This window comes from Pteropus medius, unplaced genomic scaffold, assembly GCF_902729225.1.
Source record: "Pteropus medius unplaced genomic scaffold, Ma_sr-lr_union100, whole genome shotgun sequence".
Classification (NCBI taxonomy): domain Eukaryota; kingdom Metazoa; phylum Chordata; class Mammalia; order Chiroptera; family Pteropodidae; genus Pteropus; species Pteropus medius.
In genome coordinates this window covers 5,069,986-5,092,705 of record NW_024349505.1, presented here as the reverse complement: position 1 = coordinate 5,092,705, position 22,720 = coordinate 5,069,986, and the positions used below count along the sequence as shown (strand labels likewise).

Here is a 22,720-nt window from a genome sequence, read left to right as displayed (position 1 = left end):
GTGCCTCTGTTGGAGCTATGGACTCCAGCATCATATGTCAAGGGGCCCAGGAGGAGTCTTACCCACTTGTACATCAGGTAATAGGCAGACAGAACCTGGTATGGGCTCTGGAACCAACAAGAACCTGTGAAGTGACTACAATCACTCTTCAATGAGGCACCTGGAAGACACAAACTTGAGCAGATACTCACAGATGAGAAAGACTAAATAGAAATCCACGTTTCTAGAGAAGTTCTAGCACTCCACTGGAGCAAAATAAATATACAAGTTTGGATGCATTAGAGTGGTAAGAGAAACTTTGCAAGCATCACCCTAGGAGCCACAACTTAGTGAAAGAGTAGGTTGAAGATCCCTCCTTGTGGGGGGAAAAGAGAGAGTGGTGAGTGAGCACCCAGCTTCTCCAGCTGTGAGGATGCTGCTAAAGAAACCCATCTCTCACCCACAGCACCCAGAGTATTAAAGCTAGAGCTCCATGACTGAGGAAGGGAAAGAGCTCTAGGAAAGAGGAAGATAAGAATATCAGAGAGCATTAGAGGAAAACAGCTCTCTGCATTCGAGACTCCAGCAGGAAGATCACACATATGCTGCTGTAAAAACTTCACCCAAGAATCCCCTCATCTGACCCACAGTAACTCCCAAAACCCCTAGTGCCAAATCCATACCTTCCCCATTCTGAGGCCAGCTCCTGGTACACATTCCAGAGGGCCATGGAGAGAGCAAGCTCAGACAGACAGGAAGTATATACTCAGAAAAGCCAAGGTCTGTGGGCAAGGGAAAAACCACAATCATGAGTTGTAGGGCTACCTTTGGGACAACAAAAGAGAGGTTACCAACAGCCAGCCTGGTTCATTACAAAACCGTGAGACGACACACAGCTTAAAAATTTTGCCTATGAGGAAGTAAGAAGTGTGGAGCAGGTATATCCATACAAGGTCACAGAAAGCCCCAGAATATAAGCAAAAGCAACGAAAAGAATCTCTCACCTGAAGGCAGCTAGTAAAGCTTAAAAGGAGGTGACAACTACTTCAAAGATCAAAACAGCGATGTAAAAATTCACGAAGAATCAAGGAACATAACATCACCAAAACATATTAATCGCCTATAACTGAACCCAAAGACACAGAGATCTGTTATTTACCCAATAAAGAATTAAAAAGAGCTGTTTTGTGGAAATTCAATGAGCTACAAGAAAATAAAGATAATTCAATGAAATCAAGAAAATAATACATGAACAAAATGAGGAAGAAACATAGAAATCATAAAAAAAAGAAAGAGAAATTCTGGAGCTGAAGAATTCAGTGAATAAAATGAATACAAGAGAGAGTATCAACACCAGACTCGACAGGCAGAAGACAGAATCAGTGAGGTAGAGGATAGGAACTTTGAAATAATAGTCAGAAGAGAAAAAAGAAAACAGAATGAAAAAGAATGGGGAACTAGGACAGCAAAGCCAGACCAATTCATTAGATTTTTCTGCGGTTCATATGAAAATATCTTTAGTGAAAACAAAGTTACGTGAGAGGAGAGAAATCCCCTCCTGGAGAATCCCCTACAATTCAGAAAACACTTTTACTGGGCCAAAATAATGTTACTAAATGGCTATCCAATCTGTTTCCTATCAGATACATTAGATCCTTGCCCCTCAGGAGGTCTGGCTATACCAACAGATTAGACTAGATAAAATCTGCTCTCTGACAGCATTTAATACAATATTCACTCTTTATTGTGAAGAAAAGTCTATCAATCATATTGTAATCTTACTGGTGAAAGAAAATAACACAGATAGAAATTTATAATTCTTTTTCTATTCCTAAAACATAATCAATTCAGTTTTGCTCTCTCCCCAACCATGTTTTTTCCCCCTCTGTCTTTGTCAAACTATTTTCAAACTGCTCAGTAACTTTCCATGTGACTTTAACCCACTTCCCTTCTCTTCCTCTCTCTCCAATCAGGAAATTACTATAAAGGAAACTCAGAAACCTTGTCTATAATGATGATCTGGAAGTTGGAAAGTTATGGGTCAGTTTTCACATGGAATGTCAGATGACAGAAAAACAGGAAAGAATTTTTCTGAAATCGTCAAAACACTAAATTAAAATCACCTGAAAGGGAAAAAGGAGTCTAGAAATTACAAACTACCTTTCAGTTGCTTTATGTACTATAACTATAAAAGAAAAAATAATAAATTTTTTCTTTATTGAACAATTCTAAATTGTTTACAACAATTCTAAATTGTTTACAACAATTTTACTTTAGTCTATTTTTTTAATACAACTTGACTGTGTTGAGGTAAAAAACACCCAAACCTGTAAAAAAAATCTTTTCCGAGTTTATTCAAGCCAAACTGACAACATATGCCAGGGGGCAGGATCTCAAATGCTCCAGAAAACTAGAGTTTTGCAGTTTCTTTTATGTATTTAAAATTAAGGAGAAAAGGGAAGATTATAAGAAGGTGGGAGAAAGTAAGGCAAGGATCAGATTACAGGATAGCTAAGATTACTGTGCTCTCTCATGCTTTAGAAGGAGGGGTCTGAAAGGAAGAATTTCAAAGGTATGTTAATCTAGATGCACAGAAACAGGGACAGAGCTGCTTAAGGCAAAAATAAGCCTTTTAACTAAAGAAGTTATATGTCTGAGGCGTGACTACCCACCATGAGCTGCCCAGTTAGGCGTTTACAATCAGATCACCCTGTGAAGTTACTTTCCTTAGAACTCCTTTTCTTCCACAACTGACAAACCACAAAGTAGGCAAATGAACCATATAAGCAAAAATCTGAACAGGAGAGGGCCAAAGAGTGGCATCTGGAATGGATCTTATTGGTTATACATTTGAAAGTAGCACACCTAAATTCGAGCATAAGGAAGCCCTTTCTTTTTATAGCATAGCAAAGGGCAGTTTGGTTTTCAGCTGAAACCACCAGTACATTAGCAAGAGTTGGTTAACCTCACATCAGCATCAGTGATTCAACAACAAAAAAGAGTATCTAAAGAGGAATAGTCTGGAAAGCATCACTACATGCTATGGGTTGAACTGTGGCCCCCCAATAAAGATAGGTTGAAGTCCTGACTGACAGTACCTCAGAATGTGACCTTATCTGGAAACAGGGTCATTGCAGATATAATTAGTGAAGATAAGGATATACTGAAGTAAGGTGGACACCTAATCCAATGACTATTGTCCTTCTAAGAAGACAGCCCTGTTAAGATACAGAGATACAGGGAGAATGCCATGTAAAGATGGAGGAAGACTGAAGTGATGAATCTAAAAGCCAAGAAAACCAAGGATTGTTAGCCTTCACCAGCAGTTAGGAAAGAGGTAAGGGAATCAACCACCCCAAAAAATACCTTTTGGGATATTTGTTTTAAGCTAGTTATTAAGGAACAAAAGATTCAGAAAGAACCTTTGAACCTTCACCTTTACCCGCTTAAAGGAATTTAGACAGAAGATCTGCTCCAAGAAGGGAGATAACTACAATCTAATATAAACTAATGTATGATAGAGAGGAACCTAGCAAGGCCCATTTGCTCAAAGTGCTCTCCCATGTCTCATTGTTAAAAATTGCCCAGCAAACATTTATTTATCAAACATTTGCTTTTTCATTAACATGTGAATTACCTTCCAGCCCTTTTAAGTTCCTAACTACAAATGCCACCACTTCCCTATTCTCCACCCCGTCCTGTCTCCTTAGCGCCAAAAAGGCATATAAACTTAAAGTACCCAATGACTCTTTAAATCTCATTGTTATGACACCCCAAATGTACATCCATAAAATAAACTTCAGATATTTTCTCCTGTTAATCTGTCTGTTAATTTTATTATTAGCCAAGCTGAAAGAATTTAGGAGGAGGGAGGAGGCTTGGAACAGATTCTCCCTCAGAACCCTCAGAAGAAACAAACCATGCCAACACCTTGATTTTAGATTATTTGCCTTCTAAAAGAAAAGACACTGTTTTCTATACTCTACCCTCAATGCTTCTGACAGAAGATGTGTGTTTTTTTCCTTACTAAGCAATTCTCTAACTCTTGGCAGACACCGACTGGTATCCTACAATTCAATTATTACAATAACTCCCGGAGTCAGTAGAAATCCCAAGGGCTCAGTTTCACAACACTGGCCCCTACTTCAAACACCAATCTCAAGTCCCAGACTGTCACCTGTACTTCTGACAAACCATCCAAAAATCAAGGTTACCACAACCTGCCTCCTTAAGTTCAATAATTTGCTAGTATGGCTCATAAAACTCAGAAACCCTTTCCTACTTTTACCAGTTTATCATACAACTCAGAAATAGCTAGATGGAATTGCTGCATAGCACAAGGTATAGGGTAGGAGGGTGTATAGAATTTCCACGCTCTCTCTGGGCACATCACACTCCCAGCACCTCTAAGTGTTCACCAATCAGAAGCTCGCCAAACCTCTTCCTTCAGTTATAGTGTTTTTATAAAGGCTTTATTGCTTAGACATGAAATCACTGATCTTTAGTAATCAACTCAACCTCTTGCCCCTCACTCCTTCCCAGAGATAGGAGAAAGGCTGAGAGTTCCAAATCTCTAATCACAAGGTTGGTTCCTCTGACACCCACTCCTTAGGGCCCTTCCCAAAGTCACCTCATTAACATAAACTCATGTGTGGTTTAAAAGGGCGTGTTATAAATAATGAAAGATGCTCCTTTCACTTTTATCACTCCATAAGTATCTCTAAGGAGCCAGGGACAAAAACCAAACATTACAACAAAAGATGTATCTATAGCTCTTATCCCATAAGAAATTACAAAGGTTTTAGGAGCTCTGGCCAGGAGCTGAGGATGAAAACCAAAATATATATTTCTTATTATATCCCAAAATTACACTCCAGAGCTGTGAGAGAAAAAAATTTCTGTTGTTTAAAGCCATCCAGTTGGCAGTACTCAGTTATAGCAGACCTATAAAACGAATACACCTAATATCAAGAAAACTTTCAAATCTAAATCTTAAAATGCAAGCTGTTCATAACTGCCAAAACTTAAAAGTAACCAAAAGTTCTTCACAATTTGTTTATTTGTTCAAGCAACGAAAAGACATGGAGAAATCTTAAAGGTATATTGCTAAGTGAAAGAAGCCAATCTGGCTATGTACTGGATAATCCCAACTCTAACATTTTGGAAAAGGCAAAAATATGGAGACAGTAAAAAGATCAGTGGTTGCCAGGGGTTCAGGGAAAGAGAGAGAAGGACAAATCCATGAAGCCCAGAGGATTTTTAGGGCAGTGAAACTACTCTGTATGATATACTCATTAAACATTTGTCAAAACCCACAGAATGTGTAACACAAAAAGCAAATCAATGTTAACTATGGATTTTAATTAATAATAATGTATCGACATTAGTTCAATGGTAACAAATGTACCACACTAATACAAGATGTAAATAAAGGAAACTGTGGGTGTGAGTGGGAAATAACATAGGGCTGCACTTTTTTTAATAACTGAGAACATTAAAATAATCACAGTAACAACTACCATCTTTTAGCAACATCATTTCATAAAAGAAAGATTTTTAAAACCAAAATTTAGAAGGATATAATTTTGTGATAAAGAACAGTTCCCCAAAAAAAGTATGGCTCAGAATATCCACCCAAACCAAAATAGAAGTAGATAGGCAGATAAATTATCTCGATTACTTTCATTTTGCCTCAAACCAAGGAAAATGTCATCATGAACTGGCCCAGTTATATCACTGTTTTCAGAATATCATTACTCATTTAGCACTCATAATACCCGTGAAAGAGAATATTCTTATTCCCACTTATAAATAGTATAATTGACCCTTACAGAAGTTAAACGACTTTTCCAAGAGGAATCAACTGATACGATGGATCAGAGGCTGAGAAAGGTAAAGATGTGGGTGCCGTCCATAAAGAGAGAATAGCTAAAGCCATAAGAAAGAAGGACCATAAGGAAGAAAGGACAAGGAAGATTAGGGGGCAAGTAAGGTTAGGGGGTAAGGGATGAAGGACACATCAGATTCACCTTATTTACCTGAATAACTGGCAAAGTAGGCAAAGGAGAGGCAGTCAGACAGAAAAGAAGTGCACTATAAATTGTCACCAAGTTTGAAACTTGAGTTATTATCTTTGATTCCTCTTTCCCCCTAATCTGCAACATTCAAGCAGCTTTAATAAATTATATCTGCATATGTATTTTTTTTCAAATCTGTCCTTCATTTTACATGTCATTACTCTAGTACGTGCCCTTTATCAATTTTTACTTGGAATTGTTCAAACAGCCTCAAACGTGTCTCCTTGTTTCCATTCTACCTGCCTCTAACACCATCTGTTTTTGTACCCATAGCTTCTATCCTTCCTCCAATTACCATCAAATGGGAACTAATACACTGTTTGGTCCTTGATTTTTTAACCTATTTTGGAACATATTTTCACATCCACATATGGAGATCTAGCTCTTCTGTTCAAAGACTGCATAGTATTCAATTGTAAACATGTAATTTATTTAATTATCCCCCCATCAAAAGGCATTTGTTTCCAGACTTTTCTCTCATTACAAATTTAAGAATCAGCTTGTCAAGTTTTAACGATATTATTTACATAAATGATAAGAAGCAGGAAGTAAAATCTGAACACTATTGAGCCTTTCTGCCAAAAAACAAGGTATGTCTTTCCATTTATTTATTTTAGATTACTGAGTAGAGTTTTTAAGTTTCTTCATATATCTTAAGTTTATTCCCGGATATTTTATATTTTTAATTATTACAAATAGAATCTTTCCCTCCTTGGTATTTTTTTCCCCCTCTTTAATTCTCTCCCCTCCTCACTTCCACCCCTGACCCACAGATGTTGTTGTCTCCCTTTTTTAAGAACTGGATCGCTGAAGGTGGGGTGTCTCCTCCCACATGCTTGTTGCGCACACCCGGGGCTTGGCACACACGGGGCCTGGCACACCTGGAGGTGGGGGGGCGCACCCAGGGGGCCAAGTGCACCCAGGGTATGGTCTATGGCTCCACTTGGAGTGCGAACCCAGGACCTTCTGCATGTAAAGCAGACGTGCTAACCACTACACTATGGAGCCACCCCCTCCCTGGTATTTAATACATATTTTTATAATTGAAAGCTGTTGATTCTTACATACCAATTTTGGCTTTTAGTAGTCTTTGTGATCTTTTATTGAAAGTCAGACATTATGTACTGAGATAAACAGGCCTTTAGAGATTCCTGGTGAAGTGTAAAGGGAAGTGTTCTACCTTCCTATACTGAGTCCTATAATCCTCAGTATGCTAGTGAGCTTGTGCCCCTAGGCTCTGGAATTCACAAGTGTTTGCTTTATTCCCCAAGGCAAGACAAAATAGCTAGAGGGTAGTAGAGTTTGTATTTCTCTTTCCCCAAGTGGAAGGCTAGAGGAGGCTAGAATTGGGTATTTCCCTTCCCCTAGGTCACTTAGGTTCTGACAAAACCTAGTAGAATAGGCTGGTAAAATAGTTTCCCTTGAGGACAGGCCTTGTTAAAAACAGAATGTTTGGGGCATATTTAAAAATGGCTGCTTTTCCCTCCAATAGAAGCAAAATAGTTTCTTCTCTTCACTCTGAGAATCTGCTAGGACTCCTGTAGGTCAAAGTCACCAAAGTGTGAAGGCCTTCCTAAGACTGGGCCTTAAGTTTTAACTCTCAGGCCTATCGAGAGAGCCTACACCAATTCTTCTAATACAGTTCAAGTTGTCCTACCCTATGCTGGTTCCTGAGGTTTCTTCTGGTGGGTTTCTGCCCCACCTGACTTTCCAATTTGGGAGGATGGAGTGAGGGGGGGTGGCACAGCCATGTGCCCCAGGACCTCAATTCTCTAATGGATCTAAGAAGAGTTGTTGATTTTCAACTTGTTTTGCTTTATATATATTTTAGGACAGAGTGATGACTTCCAAGCTCCTTTTTATAACCAGTCACCTGATCGAAGTCTGTTTTTTCTAATAATTTTCATTTAATTTTCTTGATTTCCAGGTAAAATTAATACTTAATTTGTCTTTTCCTTTTCAATGATTTACCTCCCATGTATTTCTCTTATCTAATTGCATCAGACAGTGTAACCAGAAGACAAATGAGTCTGGGCTCATGCTGCCTGTGCACTCAGCCAACAGACTGACACAGGAGTTCGGCTAAATAGAGTAAGCGTTAATTAGAGATTTGCAAGCCCCAGAAACACAGGCAAGCTCTCGCTCAAAGGCCTAGCTCCTCCAAAATCTCGAGAGTACAGGAAAAATTAGGAGTTAGGGGCCTTGGGGGCATGGGTGCCACTGAATAGACAATTAAAGGAGGATGAGATAATTGATTATTGATTCTGGTTCTCATATCAGCTATGGTGCTATCTCCTTTGGTCCCATGACCCAGTAGGATTGCTGTTGCTGTTCAGCCAGGATCAGCCTGGGGCTGTTAAAGTCCTGCTGAAACCTACTGTCCTCATGACAGTAGACCTGAGGCTCAGCTAATGAAAAGGAGCAGGCATACAGAGGATAAGGGGTAGGGAAGGCAAATGAGTCACAATGCCATTATCTGGGCAAAATCAGCTTGAATCAGAGGCAAAAAAAAAAAACCCACCTATATTAAAGAAATGAAGTTTGTGTGCAGTTACAAACTATAGAGTAAGAAATGGTGAGGCCAGGGACACTGTGAGGCCTCTAATAACAGGGTTCTCCTTCAGCACTACTTATAAACAATGCTAAATAACACATCATGACAGTAGATAGCCTTGTCTTTAATGAGAATATGCCTAGCATTTTAATATTTTAATGTTAAGGACAATGCTTATGTAAATATTTACCATTTCTTTCGAATTAAAAGTTCCAAAACTCTGGGATGTTAAATTTTGTCAAGTGCCTTTTATTAATTTTCTGTACATGTAAAGATGAACATATGAAACCATCTGTGTCTTGTAACAGAAGTTATATCAGCAGCACTTTTACTATGCTTAGCTTTGAAGTCTGAAACACTTGCCTCCTCCAGAATTAGCATCACGTTAGGAAGTATTCCACCTAAGTAAATCTCCTTTAGGCAGTTTTCAGTTTTCCTTATCTCCTTACTAACAACTTAATAATCAATATTATTCCTGTCCCATCATGAGTATATTAAATATACTTTTATGTTTATCATTGTTTCATACTTTCTAATTTTTAAATAAACTCTATGTTTCTATTATAATTATTTGGCTCTTTTTACTAAAACTTTTAATACTTTTAGAGCTTTCATTTTTTTAAGCCTCAAGGAGGTTAATAATATCTATAAATCACATCAGAATAATTACTAACCCAATAAACATGCTACAGACTATTCAATACAGACTATTCAGTAGAGTAGGCAAGGCCCAACTTACTATCGCCTACTCAATTACTGACATCATAAGCTTATGGTAAGTAGAGCTGAGGAAATTTATTCTGATACACAATCTTAAAACTGTAAAAGTTTTAAGTAGATTTTAAGAAAGCGTATCTGTGTACCAAATACTAAGAGTAATAGCATAGTAGAAGTACTGGTGACTCCATTTTTTCCTTAATCCTATTTCTATTACCCACAAATTCCTATTACGAGTTTTATAATAGAAAAACCCTCTCAATATTATTATTAAATACACGAAATTTTACAAAGGAGAGTTAATGGTAACTTTGGAGAGCAAACTTACAGTAAAATGGAAATCATGAGCGATTGGACTGAAGTCATCCCTATTAAAGATGGAAGTGAGATAACTGAACATTTTCAAATGGATTTTGGTGGCTCTTGATGAAGAAAATGAATTAGTGACTGGCTTCTTTCTACGAAATTTTTCGCATATACTATCTACAAAGTATATGAAGTATATAATTTTTCAACATTAACTCTGACTTTTATCTAAATATCTCCTATCAGGAAAAAATTTAAAAGGAGATCATAATAAACTAGAACGGTCAGAGGTGAGGCTAAGTCTACGATTGATTAACAGGCTAACCATGATTTGTTTGACTGAGGAGAAGAAAGTATATTCCAGATGTTGAGTCAACATGAATGGAAGTGGGAATGAGCGCATTATGTTTAAGGGACTATAAGAAGAATCCTTAACTACAAAAGTAGGGTTATGTTTGAGAACAGTTGCAGATACAGTGTGATAGCTGTGATAGGACCAAACATGAAAGACCTTAAACACAAGGCTTAGAAGTATGCACTTTCTACTATAAGAAACAAAGATCCCTTTGAAGAATTTTTAAACAGGTGTCAAGTTACGAAAGTGATGTCAGAGGAAGATTAGCTTTAAGCTAACGCATTAGCTGAATCGGAGACAGGCAAGCCAATCAGATATAAGAAACGAGACAATTAAAAATGGAAAGTAAAAGGGAAAATGATCAGTTTTCCAAAGATATGACATTTGACAAAAGGGAAATTATTATTTCTCATTCTCTTCCACTGATTCGATCAACAAGCTTTCCCTGGGCACCTTCCACATTCCAAAGAATGAGCTCTAAGGACACGATAGTAAACAAGACAGATAATGTCTGCCCTCAGGGGGTAAACAGTTATTTTTTTCTTCCCAACTGTTTATTTTTCTTTAAATTCTTGTTTTTGTAAATACTCTCCAAATATTTTCTCGTATTTTTAAATGTGTTGCACTTTACTTAAAATGTTGATTGTTTTAGAAGTCTCTCTGCTCCCTAGGTATACCTTCATCATAGCATCTGTCATATAATATCACTGATTTGCTTACCTCATTTCCCACTACTACACCCTAAGTTTCATGCTGGCAGAGACTACATCTTTCTGACTTTTCCCCCAAAACACTCAAGAAATTTCAAGAAGGTGAAGTAAATTAGTAAATAAATGCACAGATTTTATCTGGAACTATGAATAAAACACAGATTTTCCTTCTTTAGTTTCCCAGATATAGCTGGCAAGTGATTTCAAGTTTCAGTCAATTAGGAGTACTCCTCAAACTTTTCCACCAATTAAATACAAATTAAAAGCAAATGGGAGGACAAATGTTCCCAGTGCCCCACAGAGCTTGAGGATGCAATTGACCGCAAGTACAAAATAGTTTACAAGTCACATTCATTCAGGCACTATCCTTTCTATGCACTAGGGATATAGCTAAGGTTCCTGCCTTTTTAGAGCTTAATTTGTGAGGTCACATGAAAATAATCAAAAACAAGAAATGGTCCTTAACTTGCTAACAGAATAAAATCTTTTGTTTGTTTTTTTTTTAATAAATAAAACATTTTAAATTTATTTTTTATTTAACAATAAAAATAATATTTTCTTTTATGGTTAATATTTTGAGATCTTATTTAAAAATTCCTTCCTGACACAAGTTGCAAAGCTATTCTGATATATTTTCTTCTAACATTTTAAATTTTTGAATTTCAATTTTAGGTTTTCAACCTAATGAATTCAATTTTTGTGTATCTGTAAATTAGGAATCCAACTTCTTTATTCAACATAGCTAACGCTTCTTTATTCAACATAGCTAACAGCAGCATTGATTACCAAATAATTTATTCTTTCCCCACTGATTTGTTATACTATCTCTGTCATATGCAGAGTTCCTGCAAATATCAGTTTGTTCCTGAACTCTGTCACTGATCTATTCTTGTTCTAATTACTTTTACTTTATATCTGATTAAGGGAATCTCCTTTTTTCACTTTTCCTCTTAGGTAATCTTGACCTTTTACCTTTCCATCTAAGTTTTAGAATCAGCTTGCCTAGTTCTGCAAGACAAACTTTTGAATTTGGTTGAAATTATATTGAATTAACAGATATACTAAAAATATGTGACATCTCTGGGCTATTTTGTCTACTCATCTACTTATTTAGATTTTTTTTAGGTTCTTTGATACAATTTTGTTCCTCTTGTGACTGGAATCACACTGTCTAAACATTTTTGCTAAGGTACAGAAGGATGATTTATTTTTTAAAGGTATCTATTTCTAGCAACAGAGCTAATAAGTTTGCATATAGATCTTTCTTAAACTTTCTGAACAATCTTCTGTTAAATAATAAAAGATGTGTTTCATTTATTTATTATTTCCTTACTGGTTAGGATTTCGAGCATAATGTTGAATAAAAGTGGTCATGGTAATCATCATCATGTTTCTAAGTTTAAATAAAATATTTCTATCATTTCCTTATAAAGTATGAGGCTTTTTAGTGGCTAGCCTCAGTGTGCCCTGTACCTCTTGCTAAGTGGCCCCAAGCCCTGCATTAGCTGGCTTCCACTCATAGCATAGCCTCTCCCAGGCATCTCCAAGCCCAGCAAGGCAGCTACCAACCTCAGATCACATGGTAACTTCTGCCAGGAGGCCCCGGGCTGAGCAAAAACAATGGCTAACCTTCACTTGCACCAGAGCCCCTCTCAAGAGGCCCGAGAACCAACATACACAGTGGCTGGCTTCAGACCACAGCACAGCACCACCCAACCAGCTCCAGAGATGGCACCCCCAAAGGGCAGATATGGCCAACTCCAGAGCCCTGATAAGTGAATCCCACTCCATAGGGTCAGCCTCTGCACAACAACTCATCCACTATAGTCATGGCCATTCCTCAGAGCCAGTTAGAGTTAATCCCACACACTAATGTGCCAACTGCAATCAAGGTTCAACTACAACAGGAAGGCACACACAACACACACAAAGGGACACTCCTGGAGCACCCAGTTCAGGTGACCAGGGAGACTGCACCACTGGGCTGCACAGGACACCTATTACATAAGACCTCTCTGCCAAGATTGTGAGACACAGCAGATCTACCTAATATATAGAAACAAACACAGTGAGTCAGCCAAAATGAAAAGACAAAGAAACATATCCCGAATTAAAGGACAGAACAAAACTCCAGAAAAAGAATGAAACAAAATGGAGGCAAGCAACCTACCAGATACAGAGTTCAATACACTGGTTATAAGAATTTTCAATGAACTTAAAGGAAAAAGAGATGAACTCTGTAAGAAATACAGAGAGACAGAAACCATAGAAAAGAACCAGTCAGAAACTGAAGAATACAGTAACTGAAATGAAGATGGCATGAGATAGAATCAATAGCAGATTAGATGAAGCAGAGGATCAAATCAGAGATCCTCTGCTTCACCCAATCAGAGCAGAAAAAAAATTAAATTAAATTAAAATAAAAGTTTAAGGGAACACTAGAACAACATTAAATATAACAACATTTGCATCATAAGGGTACCAGAAAGAGAAGAGAGAGGGCAATGGATTAAAACCTATTCAAAGAAATAATGACTGAAAACTTCCCTAACCTGGTGAAGGAAATAGACGTACAAGCCTAGGAAGTACACAAAGTCCTAACAAGAAGAACTCAAAGAGGCCTACATCCAGATATATTATAATTAAATGTCAAAGTTTAAAGAGAATGTTAAAAGTAGAAAGAGAAAAGCAGTTAGTCACGTACAGCAAGCTCCCATAAGATTGTCAACTGATTTCTCAACAGAAACTTTGCAGGCTAGAAGGGATTATTCATAATGAAAAACAAGGACTTACAACCAAGATTACCCAACCCAGCAAGGCTATCATTTAGACTGGAAGGAAAGATAAAGAGTTTTTCATACAAGATAAAGCTAAAGGAGTTCATCACCACCAAATCAGTATTACAAGAAATGTTAAAGCTACTTCTTTAAGAAGAAAAATAAAGATGAAAAAATATGAAAAAGAAAATACAGCAATGAAAAAATTGTGACAAACACAAAATAAAAGCAGTGGCTTGACCAAGTATAAAGCTAGTACAAAGGTTAAAAGGCAAAAGTAGAAAGATCATGTACAATTATAACAATAGATTAAGGGATCCACACAAACACAGACATACAAAAGAAGTAAAAAATTATGACAAAAACATAAACCTGAAGGAGTAAAATGGTAGTGATTTTAGAATGTGTCCAAATTTAAGCAACCATCAACTTAAAACGCACTGCTATAAACATAACTTAGTATATATGAAGCACATGAAACCACAACCAAAAAGCTACAAGAGATATACAAGAATTGAAAACAAAGGAATCCAAACACAATACTATAGAAAGTTATCAACATTTAAGAGAACAAGTTAATAAGAAAGAAACAGAGAAGAATTATAGAAGCAAGCAGAAAACAATTAATAGAATGGCAATAACTATACATCTATCACTAATAACTTTAAACGTAAATGGACCAAATGCGCCAATCAAAAGACATAATGTGGCTGAATGGATAAGAAAACAAAACCCATATACATGCTGCCTATAAGACACCCACTTCAAATAGAAAGACAAACACAAACAGAAAGTAAAGGAATAAATAGATATTTCATGCAAGTGAAAACAAAAAAAATCTGGATTAGCAATCCGTGTATCAGAAAAAACAGATTTTAAACAAAGGCTATAACAAGAGACAAAGGACATTTCATAATTAAAAAAGGATCAATCGAATAAGAGGACATAACCCCTATAAACATTTACAAATCCAACATAGGAGCACCTAAATATATAAAGCAAATATTGATGGACATAAAGAGAGAGTTGACAGTAGTACAGTAATAATGTACTACTAGGACTCTGACACGCCACTGACATCAGTGAATAGATCATCCAGACAGAAAATCAACAAGGAAACAGTGACCTCAAAGGACACATCAGACCAGATAGATTTAATTTATATTTTTAGAACATTTCACCCAAAAGCAGCAGAATATACATTCTTTTCAAGTGCACATGGGACATTTTCCAGGATATATCACATGTCAGACCACAAAACAAGTCTCAATATATTTAAGAAGACTAAAATCATATCAAGCATCTTCTCCAACAATGGTATGAAACAAGAAATTAATTACAAGAAGAAAACTGAAAAACACACAAAAACATGGAGGCTAAATAACATTGTACTAAATAATGAATGGGTTAACAATGAAATCAAGAAAGAAATCAAAGATAAGACAAATGACAATGAAAGCACAATGACTCAAAAATCTATGGAACACAGCAATAGCAGTTCTAAGATGGAAATTAACAGCAATATAGGCCTACCTAAAGAAACAAGAAAAATCTCAATTAACGATCTAATCTTATACCTAAGGGAACTAGAAAAGAAGAACAAACAAGACCCAAAGTGAGTAGAAGGAAGAAAAAAAAAAAAAAAAAAGACCAAAGGAAATAAATGAAATAAGTCTAAAAAAAAAAAAAAAAATACAAAAGATCAATAAAACCAAGAGCTGGTTCTTTGAAAAGATAAACAAAACTGATACAACTTTAACCAGATTTATCAAGAAAAATAAGAGCCCAAATAAATCTGAAATGAAAGAAAAGTGACAACCAACACCACAGAAATACAAAGGATTATAGGAAAATACTACAAACAATTATATGCCAACAAATTAAATAACCTGGAAGTGGAAAATCCCTAGAAACATACAATCATCCAAGACCAAATCAAGAAGAGACAGAAAATCTGAACAGACTGATATTTATTGACAAAAGTGAATCAGTAATCAAAAACTTCTCAACGATCAAAAGTCTTGGACCAAATGGTTTCACAAGTGAATTTTACCAAACATTCAAAGAAGAATTAATATCTGTCCTTAAACTATTCCAAAAAATTAAAGAGGAGGGAAGGCATCTCATTTTACAAGGCCAGCATTACCCTGATTCCAAAACCAGAAAATACCACAAAAAAAAAAAAAGAAAAGAAAAGAAAATTACAGGCTATTATTTCTGATAACTACAGACGCAAAAATCCTTAAAAAGTCTACAGCCATGCCACCCTGAACAAGCCCGATCCCGTCTGATCTCGGAAGCTAAGCAGTGTCAGGCCTCGTTAGTACTTAGATGGGAGACCACCTAGGAAGACCAGGTACTATAGGCATACAAAATAAAAAAATAAGGGATTGTAAGCTGATAAGGTCTTTGAAATCTGTGAGGTCAACCAAGGGTTGCCTCGCCTAAAAAAAAAAAGGCTCAAGAAAATATCAGCAAACCAAATTCAACAATACATTAAAAATATCAAACACTATGATCAAGTGGGATTTACTTCTAGGAGCAAGGTTGGTTTCAATATCCATGAATCAATTAATGTGACACACCATGTCAAAAAACTGAATAAAAATCTTATGAACATATCAAATAATGCATTTAACAAAAACCAGCATCTATTTATAATAAAAACTCCCAGCAAATTGGGGATAGAGGGAACAAACAGTAACAGCTAAATATGACAACCCATAGCTAATACCATACACAACGGTAAAAAGCTGAAAGCTTTTCTTTAGGATCAGAAACAAGACAAAGATGTCCACCTTCACCACTTTTATTCAACATGGCATTGGAAGTCCTAGCCACAGCAGACGAGAAATAAAATTTACACTCAAATTGGAAAGGAAGAAGTAAAACTGTCATTATTTGCAGATGACATGATACTGTATATAAAGAGAACTCTAAAGATTCCACCAAAAAATTAGAACTTATAAATAAATTCAGTAAAGTCTCAAGATAAAAAATTAACACTTAGGAATTGGTTGCATTTTTCTATACCAATGATGAACTATCAAAAAATTAAGAACACAATCCTATTTATGATTGTATTTTTAAAAAAATACCTAGCAATAAATTTAACCAAGGAGGTAAAAGACCTTTACTTGGAAAATTATGAGATACTGAAAAGGAACACTAAAGAAAACACAAATAAGGAAGCATATATCATGCTCATGGACAGAAAGAATTATGTCCATACTACCTAAAGCAGTCTACAGATTCAATGCAATCCCTGTCAAAATACCATTGTTCACAGAACTAGAACAAATAATCCTAAAATTTATATAGAACCACAAACCCCAAATAGTCACAGAAATCTTGAAAAAGAAGAACAAAGTTGGAGGTATCTGATATAAAACTATACTTCAAGGCTACAGTAATCAAAACGGCATGGTACTGGCATTAAAAACAGACACATAGATCCATGGAACAGAATAGAGAGCCCAGAAATAAACACACATACATATGTTCAATTAATTTATGTATGACAAAGGAAGCAAGAATGTAACAATGGGGCAGAGACAATCTTTTTCAATAAATGGTGTTGGAAAACTGGACAGACACATGCAAAAAAATGAAACTGGATTTTTTTTTATAGCATATACAATAAACTTAAAATAGATTAAAGACTTAAATGTAAGACCCAAAACCAGAAAACTCCTAGAAGAAAACACAGGCAGTAAACTCTGACATCATTCTTAGTAATAATTTTTTGAATATGTCTCCTCAGGCAAAGGAAACAAAAGAAAAAAATAAACAAATGGGAGTACATCAAACTAAAAAAGTTTTTATAGAGCAAAGGAAACCATCAACAAAATGAAAAGACAGCCTACTAAATGGGAGTAGATATTCACCATTGATACATCTAATATGGGTTAATATCCAAAATATATAAGAAACTCATACAACTGAACACCAAAAAAACAATTTGATTAAAAAATGGTCAGAGAACTTGAATAGACATTTCTCCAAAGAGGACATACAGATGGCCAACAGACATATAAAAAGATGTTCGACATCGCTAATAATCAGAGAAACAAATTAAAACCATAATGAGATATCAGTTCACACCTGTTAGAATGGCTATCATCAATAAATCAACAAACAACATATGTTGGCGAGGATGTGGAGAAAAAGGAATCTTTGTGGACTATTGGTAGGTTTGCAACTGGTGTAACCACTACAAAAACAGTACGGAGGTTTAATTTGTTACAAAAAAAATTAAAAATAGAACTACCATATGAATCAGTAATTCCACTTCTGGATTTATCCAGAGAAATCCAAAACACTAATTCAAAAAGATATATGCAGCCCTATGTTCACTGCAGCATTATTTACAATAGCTAAGATATGGGAGCAACCTAAATATCCATCAATGGATAATTGAATAAAGATGTGGCACATATACACAATAAAATATTACTTGGCCTTTTAAAAAAATAATGTAATCTTGCCATTTGTGACAACATGTAAGGACCTAGAGGGTATTATGCAAAGTCTGACAGAGAAAGACAAATACCATATGATTTTACTTACATTTGGAATTTAAAAAACAAATAAATAAACGAACAAAACAGAAACAAACTCACAGATACAAAGAATGAACTGATGCTTGCCAGATAAGAGGGGAGTTGGGGGGCTGGGTGACAAAGCTGAAGAGAATAAGTGCGAATTGGCAGTTATAAAAGAGTTACAGGAATATAAAGTACAACATAGGGAATACACTTAATAATATTGTAATAGCTATGTATAGTGTCAGGTAGACACTAGACTTACCAGGGTGATCACTTTGCAAGTTATATAAATGTCTAATTACTATGTTGTATACTTGAAACTAATAATATGTCAACTACAATTGAAAAAAAAAAACAGTATGAGGCTTTATTGTGGAATCTTGATGGTTATCCTTTATCTGGGTAAAGTTGCAATCTTTTCAGTCCCTACATTTTTAAGAGTTGATGTTGGTGTGAGGAATGGTAGTATTAATCAAGAATAAGTGCTAACATCAATCATTTTTCCGCTGGCTATTGAAATGTGTAACAGACACTGTTCATTGTGTAGCTAACATCTGCTCTATGAGCTTTAACTCACTCTGACCAAATCTGCATAGTTTCAGAACATGTCAATATTATATTCATGGACACACTCTAGATAAGAAATAATCCAGTGACCTCTGACCTTTGGTTCATAAAAAAAATATAAATAATGTAACAAATTTTGAAGGGATAATCACATTTGCTTGATTTATGTCCACTGAATATTTCAAGATAAGGGCAGATGGTTAAGAACAAAACTCAAAATATTATAACTTTCCTCTCATTATAATATATATATATTTGTATATATGTAAAATATATATTATATATATATATTCTGAGATCAAACAGGTCTTCTAAAATAAAGGGATAAAACTAAATTAAACTAAACTAAAATAAAATAAAGAGATAAAAGACATTAGAATACAATTCTACTTTAATATTTGATTCTGAATTGTAGACAAACATTGGTATATGTGCAGGTACACAAAGGAAAGGAAATACTGCATAGATTGGCTTTTAATTTATCTTTTAATCACCACTTAGGAAATACTTTAATTAAAGCCAAAGGCTATACAAATTATACTTTATAAATAAATAGAGCTGTGTGCTTAAATTTTAAAATTCTGTATTTCATGGGATGTATTCTTTAGTCACCAATTAAACCAGACACATGTTCCCTAGGTTCTTAACTCCACTAAGTATCAAACTTTAAAAGCATGTTATTAAAGAAAGCCTAATTTTAAACATTCCAAATTTATAAAGTAAACAATTTGCATTATTAAAAACTCTGTATGGAAGGATTCTATTTTTAAAGTTTTTAAAATGAAATTAGAAAGGTTTCACTGCCAAGTAAAGAGCAAATGAAGCAAAGAAAAACACTATAATTATGTCACTGAGGAAGCATGATCCAATTTACCAAGCCTGGATTTGTGCTCAATTTTTCAGAAATACATCTATTGAATTATATCTGAATATGACTTTTTCCACAAAAAATAAGGTGAAAAAGTAATACAAAACAGAATTCCACTTGAATAAATACAAGTTTAAGATCTCTAGAATAGTTTTATACTCTCGCTAATTTTCCATTCTCCTTTACTGATGCAGAGGCAAATCTTGTTTGCATGAGAAATCCTTAACAGAAGATTGCGCATTCAGCTGTTAATCTAAGACACTATCTTTTCAGGAAAGTGTCACTGCATGGTACCTGTAGTAGAAAATTTATATAATTTTACTTAACTTTTTAATGAAATTGGATTAGCTTTTCAATGCGTTGTGCTTTCTGCTCTTATTAAAAGAGCTTATAAAATGTTGAGGCTAAGGGCAGAGATAAACAGCGAGGTTATGTGGAGAACACAAAGCCTGGAGGTTAATCAACTTTACACCTTCTGTGAATGATGATTTTTCAAAACTACTGTACCAAGACCCTCATCTCACACATACAGCCAAACCACGGTCAGTCAAAAAGCAACACATAGCTGTCTGCAGTTAGTTCTACCTATAATTAACTAGAACACTATCATTTTACAGACAATAAAGTTATACATATTAAAAGCAAAATATCATCAATTAATAAAATGGAAAGAGAAAGATCAGATTTTATTACAAAAACCCTTTTTCTAATTATTTAGCAAAGCAATTCTCGTTTATTTAGGAAGTTATACTGAAAACTGCTATTTCTACTCAAAAAGATGTATTAAAGACATTCTTAAGATAATCACACTTCACATTTGAAAAACTTAACAGCAAAATCATGGACGGACAGTCCTCTGGGTAGGTAATGTACTGCATAGGAATATGACCAACCTGAAACCCAAAAAAAGGCAACATCTAGCTGTGTGCCTCTAAGCAATGATTTAATTAATCTCTTCTGAATATTAGGTTTATCGGTCAAATGGGGTAATAATATCTGTCTCATAGGACTGTTGTGAAAGTTAAATAAGATAAATTATGTATAAATGTTTATCACAGTAGCAGACTAGATTTTTTCAATTATTAGAAGTACATCCTTCCTCGCTCCCCACCTCTGAAAAGAGCAACATGTTTGAAATAGCCTGCCATTTTTAAAATGATACTAACATTTAATGTAATGTTACTCATTCATCTCTCTTCCACAACTGAAAAAAAAAGAGTGTGATTCAAGCAAGGATATATCTAATAATCAATGATATCTTTCAAAATAAGAGAATAATTAACAGGCAGCCTAAACATATTAGCTTTTTTTTCACTGCCTCTTTTGGCACTCTACTATGGAAAGTATACTTAACCTCTGTTGCCCCAAAGAATATTCACCTTAATTTAACATTCAATAACTATCTCTTTATCTAATAAAAATTCTAAGGATCCTATAAAGATGTGAAAAATACTAAATTAATATGGCACTACTGAGGATAATTCCTATAATCATGGAGCTGATGTATAAATTCAACAGATTCCCTTGGTCCCCCAGTACTAAGAGAGTCAGTAATTCAGGATATTTTTGTATCTAATAGTAAATCTGAAGGAACAGGAATAAGTAAGTCTACTCCAGACAAACTTGCATATATGATCACCCTACCCACAATATTATCTCTAAAGAGAATGCATCCAAATGGTCTTTTGCTTCAGAAGGAAAATATAGGCACTTTGTTACCTTTCTTTTATTTTGGTAAAAAAAAGAAAGAAAGTAAGCATACCTAGTCCTCAGATCTTGGTTTCTAATATCATTCTCCAATAAACAAAACTTGGGCTACTTGAGAAATGGATGATGATTCTAGAACTGGTACAGAAAATATCAAGATGAATCTGGAGCATCTTGTGGGACTAGAAAGTAAAGAAGAGTGCAAAAAAAAAAAAAAAAAAAAAAAAAAACCCAAACCAAACCCAAACCAAGACCACAATGATGGGAGTCTGTCAACAGGACATAAGATCTGACTTTAAAAACTCCCAATTTGGAGTTGGAACAATATGAGCAACAAAGTAGTACTGGATTGTAATCCAAAACAAAATAAATATCCATGAATCCATACTGATATAAACAAATGATTGTATAAACAAATGAGAGAGAAGAGATAAATCTGTACAGATTTACAAAAAGTGTATATAGATGCTCCAGCTCAACAAAGTAGAACATAAATCTCCACTCCTTAAGTGTGAGTTGTGCATAGCTGCTTACCTCCAAGTATAGTATAAGGAGAGGGAGGGGAAAAGGAAGAATTTTATTGTTAAAAAAAAAAACAAAAAAAAACCTAACTACCTCAACCAAGTGATTAAGGTTAACATCAACAGTGATAAATCAATCACATTGATAATATGGACTCAATATGTTGTGATAAAAATGACCCTTTACCTCTGTGGTCTTCTCCAAAACATATAACCCCAATCTAATAATGGATTTTGTATTGCACAAAATACCTGGCCAGTGTTCTCCAAAACTGTTAAGATCATCAAAAACAGGCTGAAAACCTGTCACAAACAAGAGGTGCCTAAAGGGACGTGACTACTAAATATAATGTGGTATACTAGATAGGATCCTGGAACAATAAAAAGGACGTTTGGTAAAAACAAAGGATGTCTGAATAAAGTATAGACTTCAGTTAATAACAATGCATCAACACTGGTTCATTAATTTTGACAAATGTACCATTCAAACATAAGATAGTAATAATAGGGGAAATTGGTTATCAAGTATATAGAAACTTTGAACTATCTTTGCAATTTTTCTGTAAATCTAAAACTGCTCTAAAATAATTATCTAATAAAAATAAATTATAATATTTAACATACAGATTAACATCAGGAGTCTCATTTTGTCCCAGTGCAACCCAGTCACTCTTATTTATGGTACATGTGGTGGCCTGAGAAAATGAAGGGGTCTGCATGTAGAGAAGCTGACAGTGGAGGCCTTTCAGCATACTGCTATGTACTGCAATTTACATGTGTTCTCAGCTGAGTAGTTTAACTAAACTAACCCTTAAAGGATACATACATGGTTTCAAATATGTCAGGCCAAAAAAAAAAGGTAGAATATATTAATAACGTAAGCATAGGCAAAAAAGCAAAAATGACATTTCTCCCATTCTTATTGTTACCAGTCACAATATGAAGTTAAAAATAATGGTGTTTTTAACTAATAGGATCTGACCAGAAATAGGCCAAAAAATTGTAAAATTATCAAGAGGCCTATCAGCCCTAATC

General features: G+C 35.1%; 1 protein-coding gene and 1 pseudogene across 9 annotated transcripts in view; one reads left to right on the top strand and one right to left on the bottom strand.

The window, feature by feature from the left end:
- Positions 1-22,720, bottom strand: part of MTMR2 (myotubularin related protein 2) — a 98,143-nt gene that overhangs the window by 34,278 nt on the left and 41,145 nt on the right. For 4 of the 9 annotated variants that reach the window (XM_039881993.1, XM_039881994.1, XM_039881995.1 and 1 more), the window contains one exon: positions 663-761. The exons of the other annotated variants lie outside the window; for them this stretch is intronic. In XM_039881993.1, coding sequence (XP_039737927.1) covers positions 663-696 — 34 coding nt within the window. In that variant the 5' untranslated portion in view covers positions 697-761. Of the gene's footprint in view, positions 1-662; positions 762-22,720 lie in introns of those variants that run through there. 9 annotated transcript variants of the gene reach the window in all.
- Positions 15,725-15,843, top strand: LOC120618147 (uncharacterized; annotated as a pseudogene).